Source organism: Odocoileus virginianus, unplaced genomic scaffold (assembly GCF_023699985.2).
Source record: "Odocoileus virginianus isolate 20LAN1187 ecotype Illinois unplaced genomic scaffold, Ovbor_1.2 Unplaced_Contig_22, whole genome shotgun sequence".
NCBI lineage: Eukaryota > Metazoa > Chordata > Mammalia > Artiodactyla > Cervidae > Odocoileus > Odocoileus virginianus.
The window spans coordinates 352731-367027 of NW_027224339.1; the positions used below are offsets into that span (position 1 = coordinate 352731).

Below are 14297 nucleotides of genomic sequence, written 5' to 3' on the forward strand. Positions count from 1 at the left end.
TCAGGTGGGTCCAAGTCATTGGGCTTATGGTTCTTGGGAGTTCTTGGGTATTCACTGGATTACTGAGAAGTAAGGTAGAACGTCTGCTGCCGTGGACTGACTTGTGTGGTAAGTATTCAATCCACTTTCCTGCTGGGAACAACTGGAAAAGCTTGATTAGGGTTTTTTTTTTTAATCTATTTGAAGTCCCAGGTGAGCAAATTACCTTTGAGGTCATCACCTCACCAAATACTGTCATCCAGTGCAGAGAAGCAAGCGTCAAAAGGAACACATAACAGTAAAATAAACCAGCTCCAAATTATTAATGCAGGCCAACAGAGCAATTCAATAATCTGAATAAGATTTAAAATGATCATAAAATGCTTAATGAATCACTGTATTTCCAGGCTGAGGAAACTCATTGTATTAGGGACAAAAGTAATAAAAATAAATCTACCTAGGTTTTTTTATTTGGAGAAAAATAGAAATTTTAAACTTGTCTGCTCCTTAGAAGTAAGAACATGAAATATACAACTTTTACATATTAATTTACAAAATCACCAGCAAGTGTAGCAGAGGTTTAAAACATCCTGAAATAGACTTAAAGGGGACAGATCTAGGAGCAGAGAAAGAAGGAAAACAAAAGACCAAAGTAGCAGAAGAATCAGAGAAGGCAATGGCAACCCACTCCAGTACTCTTGCCTGGAAAATCCCATGGATGGAGGAGCCTGGTAGGCTGCAGTCCATGGGGTCTCGAAGAGTCGGACACAACTGAGCGACTTCACTTTCACTTTTCACTTTCATGCATTGGAGAAGGAAATGGCAACCCACTCCAGTGTTCTTGCCTAGAGAATCCCAAGGACGGAGGAACCTGGTAGGCTGCCTTCTATGGGGTCGCACAGAGTCGGACACGACTGAAGCGACTTAGCAGCAGCAGAAGAATTTAATCCCAGGACTCATGTGACATTTTAGAGTTTAGGAACCATTTCTCACAAAACTGGCCTCAGCTTCAACTCTCACAAGCTGTGTGACCTCGGGCAACTTAGCTAAGATACTCTGGGCCACTGCTTCCCTATCAGTAAAATGGAAACAGCTGAAGCTGTCACCTCCTGGGGTCGTCTGTGCATGTGAAATAAGTACATAAGTGTGAGGCACTTAGAAAAATATCAAATTAGATATTAATCCCTCACTCATTCCTTCAAGAAACACTTATTGAGTGTCTAGTTTGTGCCTGGCACACAGTGAGAGCTCAACAAACAATGTCAACATGAGTGAATGCAGTGACTTTCTAAGGAAAAAACAGGTGCTTCCCCTAGTGGACAAGCTGGAGGGATTCCAGACCAGGAGGTATGAAACTGCCCGGTGACTTGGAAGCACCATATGCTGGTTGGTGAGCAGAGAAAGGAGGGAAGGAGGTTGAAATTGCCACACTGGTAGTGGCTTTGATGGTGCTTCCCTGGCGGCTCAGATGGTAAAGAATCCACCTGCAATGCAGGAGACCCAGGTTCGATCCCTGGGTCGGGAAGATCCCCTGGAGAAGGGAATGGCTACCCACTCCAGTATTCTTGCCTGGAGAATTCCATGGACAGAGGAGCCTGGTGGGCTACAGTCCATGGGGTTGCAGAGTTGGACACGACTGAGCAACTAACACAAGTGGGTTTGAGCCTTGGCTTAGGAGAGAAGGTTGGCACCTGCAGGCATGGGAGCCATACAGGTTTCCAGGTAGGACTGTGGGTCCCAAGTTGACATGTGCTGTTTCCCTTCAGGTATATGGGAATGCCAGACACACCCCAGATTTGCTTAGCTCCCCTCAAGCTGCTGTATGTGTACCTGAAATCTTCACATCTCCAAATAGGAAATAGCTCCAGGGAGGAGTGGGGACCAAGCTGCCATTCTCTTGGGGAAACAGTCTGTCAAAGTTAGAGCTATGCAAGCCCTCCAATGCCCCGATTCCCCTCCTGAGAGTATGCTTGCCTATTTGGACCAGGAGATGCATATAGGAGCGAACAAGGCAGCGTTGCTGCCAACCACGAAAGCCAGAAACAGGTCAGATATCTGTTAACAGGAGAATATGAATAAACAAATTGTCTAATAACACAATGTGGGCTTCCCTGGTGGTTCAGTGGTAAAGAATCTGCCTGCAATGCAGGAGATGCTGCTTCAATCCCTGTTGGAGTTGGAAGAAGATCCCCTGGAGGAGGGCATGGCAACCCACTCCAGTATTCTTGCCTGGAGAATCCCATGGACAGAGGAGCCTGGCAGGCTACAGTCCAAGGGGTCACAAAGAGTCAGACACAACTGAAGCGACTTAGCATGCACACGCACGCATAGTAACACAACAGAATGCTATATAGCAGTAACAACTACTGCTACAGGCAAATATGAATCTTAGTAACAGAGCAGGCTGTGTAGCATCTTGATGAAAAGTGCACACTAACCAACCTGCCTGGCATGCTAGCTCGGAGCTACTGGGGAAATCATTTAACCACTCTGGGCCTCAGTTTCCCTCCATCAAATGGTAAAAATAGAGTATGTACCCCAGGCCAATAGGAGGATTTATATAAGTCAATATTTCAGAAGAGTGCCTGGCACACATGTTCAGTGCTACATGAATGTTTGTTAGATAACAATAGAATGTTGAGGGACTTCCCTGGTGTTCCAGTGGTTAAGAATCTGCCTTCCAATGCAGGGGATGTGGGTTTGATCCCTGGTTCAAAGAACTCAGATCCCACATGCCAAGGGGCAACTAAGCACTCGCATCACAAGAGAATCCCAAACACAAGGCGAAGCCCTTGTGCTGCAACAAGAGAAGCCCGTGTACCGCAAAGAGCCTAAATAAGTAAATAAAACATAGAATACTGAGTGGGGGTAAAGACAGGACTCCAAAGATTACACACTTTCAAAAGTTCAGAAGCAACAGCAGTTAAATGAGATGGTGTGGTAGGGATGGGGAAGTTGAGCCAGGTGTGAGCGAGTTGGGGTCTCAAGGGAGAGGTGGGGGTCCCAGGTGCTTGCTATGTAATTAAAGGAAAAGCTTTAGTGCAATAACCCTTCAGCACCAGAGCCTTGGACCTTGGGCCCAGACTAACTGGATGCTTTGGGGAGGAAGAAGGCCACTCAGCCCATGACTGCCCCCCGTAGCACTGCAGAAATGCTGCAGTGGCCTATCCCTCACTGCCAGTCAGCCAGAGGGAGGAGGGTCCAAGCAAGTCAGAGGGAGATGGGCCCCAGAGAATAAGAAAGGAGGACAAAACCTGGTCCAAAAGATGGATCTAACCAGTCAAATGGAGGAGGGCCCCAGTCTAAGGGAGGAGGAGGCCAGGCCTACTGAGGGGCCCCTAGAGGACTTGTTTCCCTTGTGGTTTTTTGCACTTCCTGTTCCCCCGCTTACTGCGGAAGTTCCTCTTCTTACCCTGCACTCAGCCCAGCCGGAGAGGACAAGGGCAGGAGGCACCATGAGTGGGGGCCCTTCAGGAGGCAGGCCTGGGGGCCGCGGAGGACAAGGGGGGCAGCAGAACATCCCGTCCACCCTCCTCCAGGACCATGAGAACCAACAACTCTTTGAGATGCTCGGACGGAAGTGCTGGGTGAGCTGGGGATCTTCTGGCCCTCCCTGTCTTCCTCTCCTCCTCTTCTCCTCCTCCTCCTCTTCGTCCTCTTCATCTTCCCCATCCTCTCCCTCTCCTCCGTTCCTCCCCTTCCTCTCTCCTCATCTTTCCCATCCTCCTCTCCTTCTCCTCCTCTTCCTCTCCATCATCTCCTCTCAGAATCCACTTACCCCCATTCACCAATCCCAGGAAGAACTCAGTGTTCATTCACTTTCACTCTGGTTGTGGCTCTTCCTTTGGAGCCATGATGGCCACAGGCAAGAAAGGACCAGGTCTGGTTCCCAGACCCTCTGGCTCCCCCTGACTGGATTCCAACGAGTCCTACTCTCCCCTCCCAGACGCTGGCCACTGCGGTTGTTCAGCTGTACCTGGCGCTGCCCCCTGGAGCTGAGCACTGGACCAAGGGACACTGTGGGGCTGTGTGCTTCGTGAAGGATAACCCCAAGAAGTCTTACTTCATCCGCCTTTATGGCCTTCAGGTGATCCCCACCCCCCCACCACTGGACAGACAACCCAGTTTTCAACCCATAAACCCAGATCTGTGTCCATAACCCAGAGCCCTCAGACAGATCAGTGAACCCCCTGAACCCCAGAACCAAAGACTTCATCCAGATGCCAACCTTTGGTTTGTCTTTCTAAGCCTGTGATGACTGACCCCAGAGTCTTCGTGTCAAGATCTATAACCCCCAATATTAGTATACCCCCTAAATCTAATCTGTTCCACAAACTATACACACACACACACACACACACACACACACACACACACATATGTATATACATTCCATATTTTTACCTGAACCTCATATCTATTCGAAACTCCACATTTTAGGTCTCAGAAACCTCCCATCAGTACTCCTGAACTCCAGAATTTTGCCTAGCTTCTAAGCCATAAATATGTTCCACAAATCCCAAACCTAAGTATGCCATTGAATCTTCAACCCCAAATCTGTCCTTTTAAGCCCACAGCATTGGATCCCAGAACTCCTATATGAAAACTCCTAATCACCTAAATATTGAGATAGCTCCTAAGTCAAAAACCTATTCCACAAACACTTAACCTAAATTCTCCAAGCATAAACCCCAAATTCATCCCACTAAACCGATATAGATCCAATAGAACCACATCAAGATCCCAGGGTCAAAAAATATTGACCAAACTCCCAATTCATAACTCTGCTCTACAAAGCTCAAACTGGCTCAACCCCCTCCAAAAAACCTTCCCAAGTCTGTATATCTAAACCTCAAATTTCAATCCCAACTCCTAATACTGGAACCCTACCCACCCTAATGAAGGCCCCCATAAAAGTGGGGGCATTTGGGACAGATTCTCTGAATGGACTCAGTTTCCTAGAACTAGAGTCCAAAATCCTCAAATTCAAGCCCTCATATTCCACATCTGGACCCCAAATCCAAGTTTCTCGCTGAAGGGTCTGACTCCCATACTGTACCCTAATCCCCCACATCTGACTCTTAGATTCCCAACTCTCCGGTTCTGAGTTGGAAATCTCCAAATCAGATTCTGGGGCCCCAAATTTGTATACCACGCTCCCTATCTGGAAAACAGAGGCCCGCCACCCAGGGCGTGCCTCGGTGCCAGTGTGCTCCCCCTCTCCAGGCTGGCCGGCTGCTGTGGGAACAGGAGCTGTACTCACAGCTGGTCTACTCTGCTCCCACCCCCTTTTTCCACACCTTTGCTGGAGATGTAAGTGACCACCTGAACCCTGGGCCTCAGTTGGGGTGCAAGGAGGAGAGGGGAAAGGTGTGTGTGGGGGGGGTCTGGAAGGCAGCTGACCCCCCAGGCATGTGCAGGACTGCCAAGCGGGGCTGAACTTTGCAGACGAGGGCGAGGCCCAGGCCTTCCGGAACCTGGTGCAGGAGAAGATACAAAAACGGAATCAGAGGCAAAGCGGGGGTAAGGAGGCCTTGGGGAAGGGAAAGAGGTTGAGCAGAAGTGAGGGCAAGAGTGGGGAGCTGGAAAAGCCCCTCTCCTGATTCTGATTTCCTGTCTCTCCACAGACAGGCGCCAGCTCCCGCCTCCACCAGCGCCAGTCAGTGAAGGTGAGTCCTCTAGTGCAAGGAGGAGTAATAAGGGGCTAGCACAGAAAACTGAGGCAGAGTTGTGATAGTTCTCTATCCATTCCATCTTCCCAGAGAGAAGAGGAGGGCTCCCACCCCTGCCCCCGCACCCAGGTGGAGACCAAGGGGGTGAGTGCTGAATCTTCCCTGTGTCTCTGGGTGGGCAGGTGTCACCAGCCCCAGAGACACTGGGCTGGCTGCTGGGCCTGTGGGGAAAATGGGTGACTGGGCCATTGACCCATTTACCTACCAACCAGAGCATAAGAGTTAGAGACAGGAAGATGGTTGGGGGAATCAGTGTGTTAGATGGTCATGGAAGGAGTGGGGGAATGAATAGATACACAGGTGGGGCGTGGGTAGATAAATGAGTAGATGGGTGGGTGCAGTGATAAACAGGTGAATGAATAGGTGGATAGATGTGTGGGTGGATGGATTGGTGGTGGACAGATGGTTAAATGAGGGCATGAAGATGGAAGGATGTAGATGTACAGGTGGGTGTATAGATGTAGGTGAATGGGTATGTGGGTGAATGGATGAATAGATGGATGGATGATTGAGTAAATTAATGAATGAGTGATGGAATGAATTCAACAGTGAATAAATGAATAAGTGACAAAATTTCAATCAGTGGAGAAAGCAATGATTGAATGAGTGAACGAATAATTTAACAAATTAGTCAATGAGCCAGTGAATAAATGAGTCAATACTTAAGTGCGAGTAAATTAATTAATGAATCAGTGAATGTATGGATGGTGTGCAGGACTTACCCACCCACTTCTCCGTAAACCTACTTGGACCCCTCACCCACTCCTTCCATGATCATCTAACACACATTCCCCCAACCGTCTTCCTGTCTAACTCTTATGCTCTGGTTGGTAGGTAAATGGGTCAATAGCCCAGTCACCCATTTTCCCCACAGGCCCAGCAGCCAGCCCAGTGTCTCTGGGGCTGGTGACAGTGGACATCCAGAACCCAGACATCACGAATTCACGATACCGTTCGCTCCCAGCACCTGGGCCTGGCCCAAGTGATAAGAAACGCTCAGGGAAGAAAAAGATCAGCAAGTCTGATATTGGCGCACCCAGTGGATTCAAGTGAGAACCTCTCTCCAGTGGGCCCATGGATCCTGGGGGTGGGGGAGCAGATGAGCAGGTGGATAGGAAGAGAGCTGAGTGAATGGAAGGATGGAAAAATGGATGGGTAGGTGAGAGAGTAGGCAGATGAGTGGATGGGTGGCGGGGGAGTGCAAAGCTAGGACTAGGGAGAGATACCAAAGGCATCAAGATTGCAAATTTTACAGAGGCATTCACTCTCCACCACATCACCCAAGTATAATCCATGACTCCAAGAGTGGGTGCCTCCTTAAATTTTGCTCCCTAGGCATTTCACTTGACCTAGTCCCTCCCTGGTCGGGCTGGTGGGTGAATGGATGGATGGGTAGATAGATAGATGGATGAATGAATGAATGGTTGGGTTGGAGAATGAATGGATGGATAAATGGGAAGTGGGTAGGTAGATGGGTGGGTGAGTGGATGAGTATGTGGACAGAATGACATACAGGCCAATGGGTTCACATACAAGGTGGATGGGGATGGATAGGTTGCCACATATGTGGATGAAGGACAATTCAGTGGCTACAAAGAAGTGTGTGATTGAATGGGTAGTCAGTGAGTGAATGAATGGAAAGATGGACATATGGGTAGATGGATGGGTGGATGAACAAGTGTGGGTTAGGACAGATTGGTGGACAAATGGGTAAATAAATGTGTGTGGACAGATGAGTGGGGAGACAAATATATATAGATCAGTGGTCTGACAGGTGAATGTGAATGGCTAGGTGGACAAATAGATGGGTGGATGGATGGTGGAAAGAGGGATGGGCAGACAGATGGGCACCACAAACTGTGAACCCTCTTTAGTTCCATAACTACTACTCTCACTCATTCATTCACTTAAGACTCATTAATTCTGGCTCCTGAGAGTCCCTCTGGGCAGGGGAGGGCAAGAGAGCTTCACTAGGAAGGGAGGGAAGGAATGGCCATGGCGCTTCACTGGGGTCTCCTCACCTCCTTCAGACATGTCAGCCACGTGGGGTGGGACCCCCAGAATGGATTTGACGTGAGTAACTCCAGAGTCCCCTGGACTCCACTCAACTCCTGCCTACCCTTCCATAGTCCACAGCTCCAGATCTACCCCCCAGACCCCATCCTTCCCACCCTCCTCTCAGATCCCTCTCTGGGGTGGACCCCCTGATAATCTGTGCCCCTCCCCTCCCCACCTTATTCCCCGACCCTTGCCGGGGCTTTTTCCTCCTGGGAAGGTGAACAACCTGGACCCAGATCTGCGGAGCCTGTTCTCAAGGGCAGGAATCAGTGATGCCCAGCTCACCGATGCTGAGACCTCCAAATTTATCTATGACTTCATTGAGAACCAGGGTGGGATGGAAGCTGTGCGGAAGGAGATGAGGCGCCAGGGTGAGCCCCCCCTTTCTGGACCCCCTTTTCTTCTCCAACCCTGGTAGCTGATTTCTAAGAAATACTTTGCAGGCTCTCAGTCCTCATAGAAACCTCTATACTGCTTGAATCGGGAGTTGGTTGGTTGGGGTACCCATTTTACAAGTAAGCAAAACTGAGGCTCTGAAGAAAACTATAATAACAGCTATGTGTTGTCTTTCCCCTCAGAGCCACTTCCACCGCCCCCACCGCCATCCCGAGGAGGGAACCAGCCCCCCCGGCCCCCAACTGTGGGGAGTAACAAGGGTCGCTCTGGCCCTCTGCCCCCTGTACCTACGGGAGGTGCTCCTCCCCCACCAACTCCCCGGGGACCCCCACCCCCGGGCCGAGGGGGCCCTCCGCCACCACCCCCTCCAGCCACTGGACGCTCTGTGCTACCGCCCCCTCCACCCTCTGGAGCTGGGGGTGGGCCGCCCATGCCTCCGCCACCACCGCCACCACCACCGCCACCACCCAGCTCTGGGGATGGACCAATCCCTCCCCCACCCCCTCCTTCTCTGGGGCTTGTGGGGGGCCCGGCCCCTGGTGGGGGTCGGGGGGCACTTTTGGATCAAATCCGGCAGGGAATTCAGCTGAACAAGGTGAGGACCAGTGTGATGGAGGATTGGGGAACTGGGACTTTGGGGTGTGCTGTGCAAGTGAGGATGGCAGGGGGCTGGGGCTGAGAGTGATGGGGGTCCCATGATTTGGGGGTTCACTGATAGGGTTGGGAGGTTGGTGGGCAGAGGTGAGTTTCAAGGCAACTAGAGTATGTGGGAGGAGAAAGAATGATGAAGGGGTGGGGAGAAGTGCTCCTCTCACAGGCCCTGAGCCCTCTTTGCTGCATCCTTCTTGCTGCAGACCCCTGGGGCCCCAGAGAGCTCAGCACTGCAGCCACCACCTCAGAGCTCAGAGGGGCTGGTGGGTGCCCTGATGCATGTGATGCAGAAGAGAAGCAAAGCCATACATTCCTCTGGTGAGAGTTCATCCTCCCTGTGAGCCTGCCATTCAGAGCCCATCCTGCCAGGACCTGTGGCCTTGGTTCCCAGCTAGTGTTGACCTAAAAACACCCCCGACAGCCACCAGCAATTAGTCCCATCTGTTGATGAGAGAATGAACATGAATCTGTACCAGTCTCTTTTTGACAGTGTTAACTGTCATTATGTAACAGTAATATGATTAACTCTCATTGACAATATTAACATTAATCCCATATGTTCAATAGTATTAACATTAACCCACTATGTGATGATAATATTATAAAGAACCCCTTCTTTGACACTAATATTAACTCTAATGTCATGTGTCAAAAGATTAACTCATTAAGTGACAATATTATAACTAATTCAATCTTTTACAATAGTGTTAAAGTTAGCCCCTAATGTGTCAACAACTTTGTCATTAAATGAGAATTATATGAGGATACTATTATCTCAGGGCTTCCCAGGTGGCTCAGTGATAAAGAATCTGCCTGCTAATGCAGGAGACACAGGAGACATGGGTTCGATCCCTGGGTCAGGAAGATCCCCTGGAGGAGGAAATGGCAACCCACTCCAGTATTCTTGCCCAGAAAATCCTATGGACAGAGGAGCCTGGTGGGCTACAGTCCAAAGGGTCACAAAGAGTCGGACACAACTGAGCAGGGCAGAGAAAGAGAGAGTATTAGCCTCAACCTACTGTGTGACAATAATATAATTAAAGTTCAGCTTTGACAATAATACTGACATCAACCCCCGAGTCTGTTCACAGATCAATAGGAATCCATCATATGCCAGAATTATAACAAACCTTATCTTTTGACCATGACATCATCACTAACCCCATTCTGTGTCAACAATGTTAACATTAACCCACTATGAAAAAACAACATTGTAACTTCCTCCACCTTTGCTAATATTTAAATCCACTCCGTTGAGTGACAAGCCTGTTAAAATTAACCCTTTGTGTGACAATAATACCCCAACTAACCACACATTTTTGATAATAATATTAACCTCGACTCCAACTAGAACCTAGACCCCAGCTATAGTCCCTATCTTGCCCAACTCTCCCTCCTCTTAGGAGGTCCCTTTATCCAACACACAGACCTCAGATCTAACTTCCAAGTGGGAGATCTCAGGCCCCAGGGTTTAGTAATCCCAACCTCCCAGACCCTAGTAACTCCTCTCTCCAGGGCTTTTGAACCCTCCTACCCATCTTGAGTTCCACTTTTTCTCTCTCCCTCCAGACGAAGGGGAGGACCAGGCCGGTGATGATGACGATGATGATGAATGGGATGACTAAATCACCACCACCTCCACTGTTCTGTGCTGGGCTCCCCTGGCAGCCCTCCTTGCCACCCTCCACTTAACTTCCAGGCCCCCAAGCCCCATATCTTTCCCACCCCCCCCCTTCAATGCTGTTATCTCTGACTGGCCTCCTCCCACACACACTCACCCTAGCAATAGCCAAGGACCTTTTTATATAAAATGTCTCAGTTCTCCTCATTCAAGGATTTTTAAACAAAAATAAAATAACTGTCTTTTTGTTTCTTTAAATCTCAGTTTCTTTACCTACCAAATATGAGAATTTGGGGTCCTTTTCCCCTAAAGTCCCTTTTACTCCCATTTCATTTGTTTAGCCTTACATATATATATTTATTCATTCATTTGTTCCCTTGGTCATTTAGTCTGTATTTCTTGTTTCCTTCTGTCCTTCCTTCTTTTCACAGATATTTATTGCCAGGCACTACCTTGGGGGCTGGGGATAAAGCAATGGGAAACAAACAACAAAAGTTCTTGGTCTTGTGAGGTCAACATTCTCAGTCAGGAGATAGACAAGAAACAAGGAATTAAATAAAAACAAAAAGAGTTACAGATCGTGGTAAGAGCTATGTTGTGCTGAGGGGAAGTGATGGTAGGATGGAGAGTTCAGGGAAAGCCACTTGGAGGAGGTGACAGTTATGCTGGACCTAAAGAGAAAGGAATCAACCATGTGAATATTTAGAGGGAAAGGCCTTCCAGGCAGAGGGAACAGCCAATGCAAAGGCCCTGAGATAGGAAAAAGCTTGGTGTGAGGCTGAATGTGGTGAATGAGTGAGAGTTATTTGTATACTTATTTTAAAAAAGGTGCAATCAACACAGTATTAGATCAAGAGAGCACTCTAATGATCAGACTTCCCACTCTCCATCCACACAACTCCGACACTAGGATCCTGCTGGGCAGGATTCCCCTCTCAATGCCAAAATTTGATTTTGCCTGGTTCCCAGTGCAATCTAAGTCCTGGCCAATGGCAATGAAAGAGGCAAAGATTTAATAATTACATAGATCTGCTCTAGATCCCAGGCAAGATGCCTCACTTCTGAGCCTCAGTTTCCTCATCTATACAATGGGGGCAACAATATGTAACCTATTTTCAACTGGCATCCTACTGGGTCACCCTCCTCCTCTATAACTTGCTCTCCAGAGGGTGAAAAAGGCCCAACTCAAAACTGTCCCTGGTGTTCAAAGCTGTTTCCAAGGGAGTAATTAGAAACTATTGTACATCAAAGCCTAGAATAGAGGGGTCTACCCCTTCCCATTTCTGAAACCTGGTGGATACAAGATCTCAGGTTTCCTACCTTCAGAGTAGGAAGAGAGCGGGGAGGAAAATAAAGGTGAGGGGGAATTCAAAGGGGGCAGACTTTTTCCATCTGCAAGATCAGTGCAAGAATTTCTGAACCATCCAAGGGCAGCTTAAGGGGTTAGAGGAGGGTGGAGGTGTAAGGAGTAGGAGCTGACTTTGCCCCTTAAGAATTTCCCTGCAGCCATGGAAGCTGGAGAAGGAGGGAGTCCTTGGTTCCCTTGAATTCTTTCATTATTCTTCATCCTTTACTCCCCTCCCTACCCCACCCTGGTTGGGTTCCCATGGCAAGCACTGAGTCTAGGAAGGGCCTGTCATATCACTTCTACCCCCGCCAAATCCAGAGTTCCATAACGCTTTGGGCAGGCTTTATCCTGGAAAAGACCTTACATCACACAACCTCTGAATCCCCAGGAGCATTGGCTAGAGCAAGCACAGATGTGGGGTAAAAGAGTTGACTATGGGGAAGTTGCTTGACCTCTCTGGGTCTCAGTTTCTTCAGTCTTTAAAATGAAGATACAGATGCTTACTGTAATCATGGGGTTGTGACAAGAATGAAAGTAGATAGTGTTTGCAAAGTTCCTGGCTCCTTGTAGGCATTTATAAACATGAGATGCTGTTTCTGCTGTTGTTACCATTTTTTTATTGGGTGTCGCTGATCCTGAGTCACCACTGATTATACAATGCACCATTATTCTATATATCACTTAAAAAGATTAAAAAAAAAGTACTTTCAGTTAAGTTATGACCCATCAGTGCTTTTAAGACAGTCTGATTTTGGAGATGTTAAACAATTGAGTGCTTCTAGGGCCCTGGCTGACAATGTTGTTTCTTAACCTGAATTCCGATTCCACATGTATGTTCATTTGTGAAATTCATTACATGGGGTCACCACCCATGGTCTCCTTGTTTTTCTGTATGTGTGGTACACTCCAATGTGAGGTTTATATTAAAAGCCAGTCAAACTTGTGGAAAGGATAAAATCTCGTATTGGCCCTGCACTGGGAGAAGTAGTCTACAGAGTATGCACTAAATTAATGCTGAGTGAACAGATGAGCAGCTGGGTGTAGGACACAGTAATAATAGGGTCTTTTCTTACTTTGAGGTCTCCTAAAAAGGTGCTAGCCCAGAAAGATTCATTTCCCAGATGAGCAAGAGATACCCACCCCAAGGTCACTCATCCAAGGTTTTACAGATGGAGAAACTGCCTAATGTCCCACACTTTAGTGAAGGGTTGAGCTTGGACTGTACCAAGGTAGTTGGGCTCTAAAATCCAAGCCTTTACCCACTATACTATCCTATTTAAGGAAGACTGAGGGATGGTCCCCAACACCTGTAAACCACTACATCTTCCCCAGATTCAGGCAGCAAGAGGTCATGCCAAAAAAAGAAAAAGAAAAGAAAAAGAAAGAGCTCATGCCTTAAACTACTTTTGTGGGTTGGACAGGCCTCCTGGCTCCTAGGAGTGGGATGGTCCTGCCTGCCTGGGGAGACTGGGGTCATGTGAGGACCAGCATCTGACTGTTCTAGAAGTAATAAGGGAGAGAAGAAGAATTCACGGTGAGACTTCCACTGTTAACTGTTCCACCCATGGCAAGCAGGGGCTAATGGAACCTCATCCTGACCAGTCATTTCTCCAGCTGGCTCACAGTTGGACTGGCAGGCACAGAATAACCATTTGGTTGACTACATAAAGCGTGGAGCATCAGGGAGAGGGGCAATTTGAGGAAATGACAGCATGGTTTATTGACACCGTGAGCTACTTAAAATCTGACTGAATTACAGTCTGCTTGGGACTGGCTGGGGCTGATGACCTGATGGTGCAAAAGAGAGGCAGCCTCCTGAGGGATTTACAGGTTGACTGACTGATGACCCATGCTGTTGCTGCCTGCCTGGGTAGCCGGATGTTGTGAACGGCTGACTATTGCTAGGAATCACACCGGAGGGTGTGTGTGGATGTCACACTGTCTGGGAGTGTGTAAAGGAGATCTCATCCAAAGGTTTTTACAGATGAAGAAACTGCCTAAGTTCCCACACTTTAGTGAAGGGTTGCTCAGTCGTGTCCTACTCTTTGCAACCCCATGAACTGCAGCCCATCAGGCTCCTCTGTCCATGGAATTTTCTAGGCAAGAATACTGGAGTGGGTTATCATTTCCTACTCCAGAGGATCTTCTCAACCCAGGGATCTGAACCTGTATCTCCTGCCTTGGCAGGCAGATTCTTTACTACTGAGCCACTGGGAAGCCCCTAAAGGAGGTCTACCCTGAGGGAATTTCAGGTTGACTGATGGGACAGCTCTGTGGCTACCTGATAGGCAACTATATCTAGTGACTGACTGTCTACTGTGAACAAATCACAGCATGCTTGACAGACCGTGTGATCAGTCAGATATTGAGAATGGCTACCTGGTTGACTGATACAAGGGGCAGACTGAATGATTCACAGGCCAGCTCGCCCACTGAAAAATCAGTGTAGCTGCCTGAAACCATGGCTGTCCGCAGACAGAATCACATCCACCCTAAAGGGCCCGGGGATCAG

General features: G+C 48.4%; 1 protein-coding gene and 1 long non-coding RNA gene across 2 annotated transcripts in view; one reads left to right on the forward strand and one right to left on the reverse strand.

Moving 5' to 3' along the window:
- LOC139034056 (uncharacterized) overlaps positions 1-14297 on the reverse strand; it is an 89661-nt gene that overhangs the window by 31925 nt on the left and 43439 nt on the right. The gene's annotated exons all lie outside the window — the stretch shown is intronic.
- On the forward strand, positions 3375-10695 carry WAS (WASP actin nucleation promoting factor). Its single transcript, XM_020901180.2, has 12 exons — positions 3375-3566; positions 3926-4066; positions 5206-5292; positions 5400-5502; positions 5607-5648; positions 5742-5795; positions 6586-6760; positions 7742-7784; positions 7987-8140; positions 8348-8760; positions 9020-9134; positions 10386-10695. The coding sequence occupies exons 1-12, from the start codon at positions 3435-3437 to the stop codon at positions 10439-10441; spliced, it is 1515 nt and encodes a 504-aa protein (XP_020756839.1). The 5' UTR covers positions 3375-3434; the 3' UTR covers positions 10442-10695.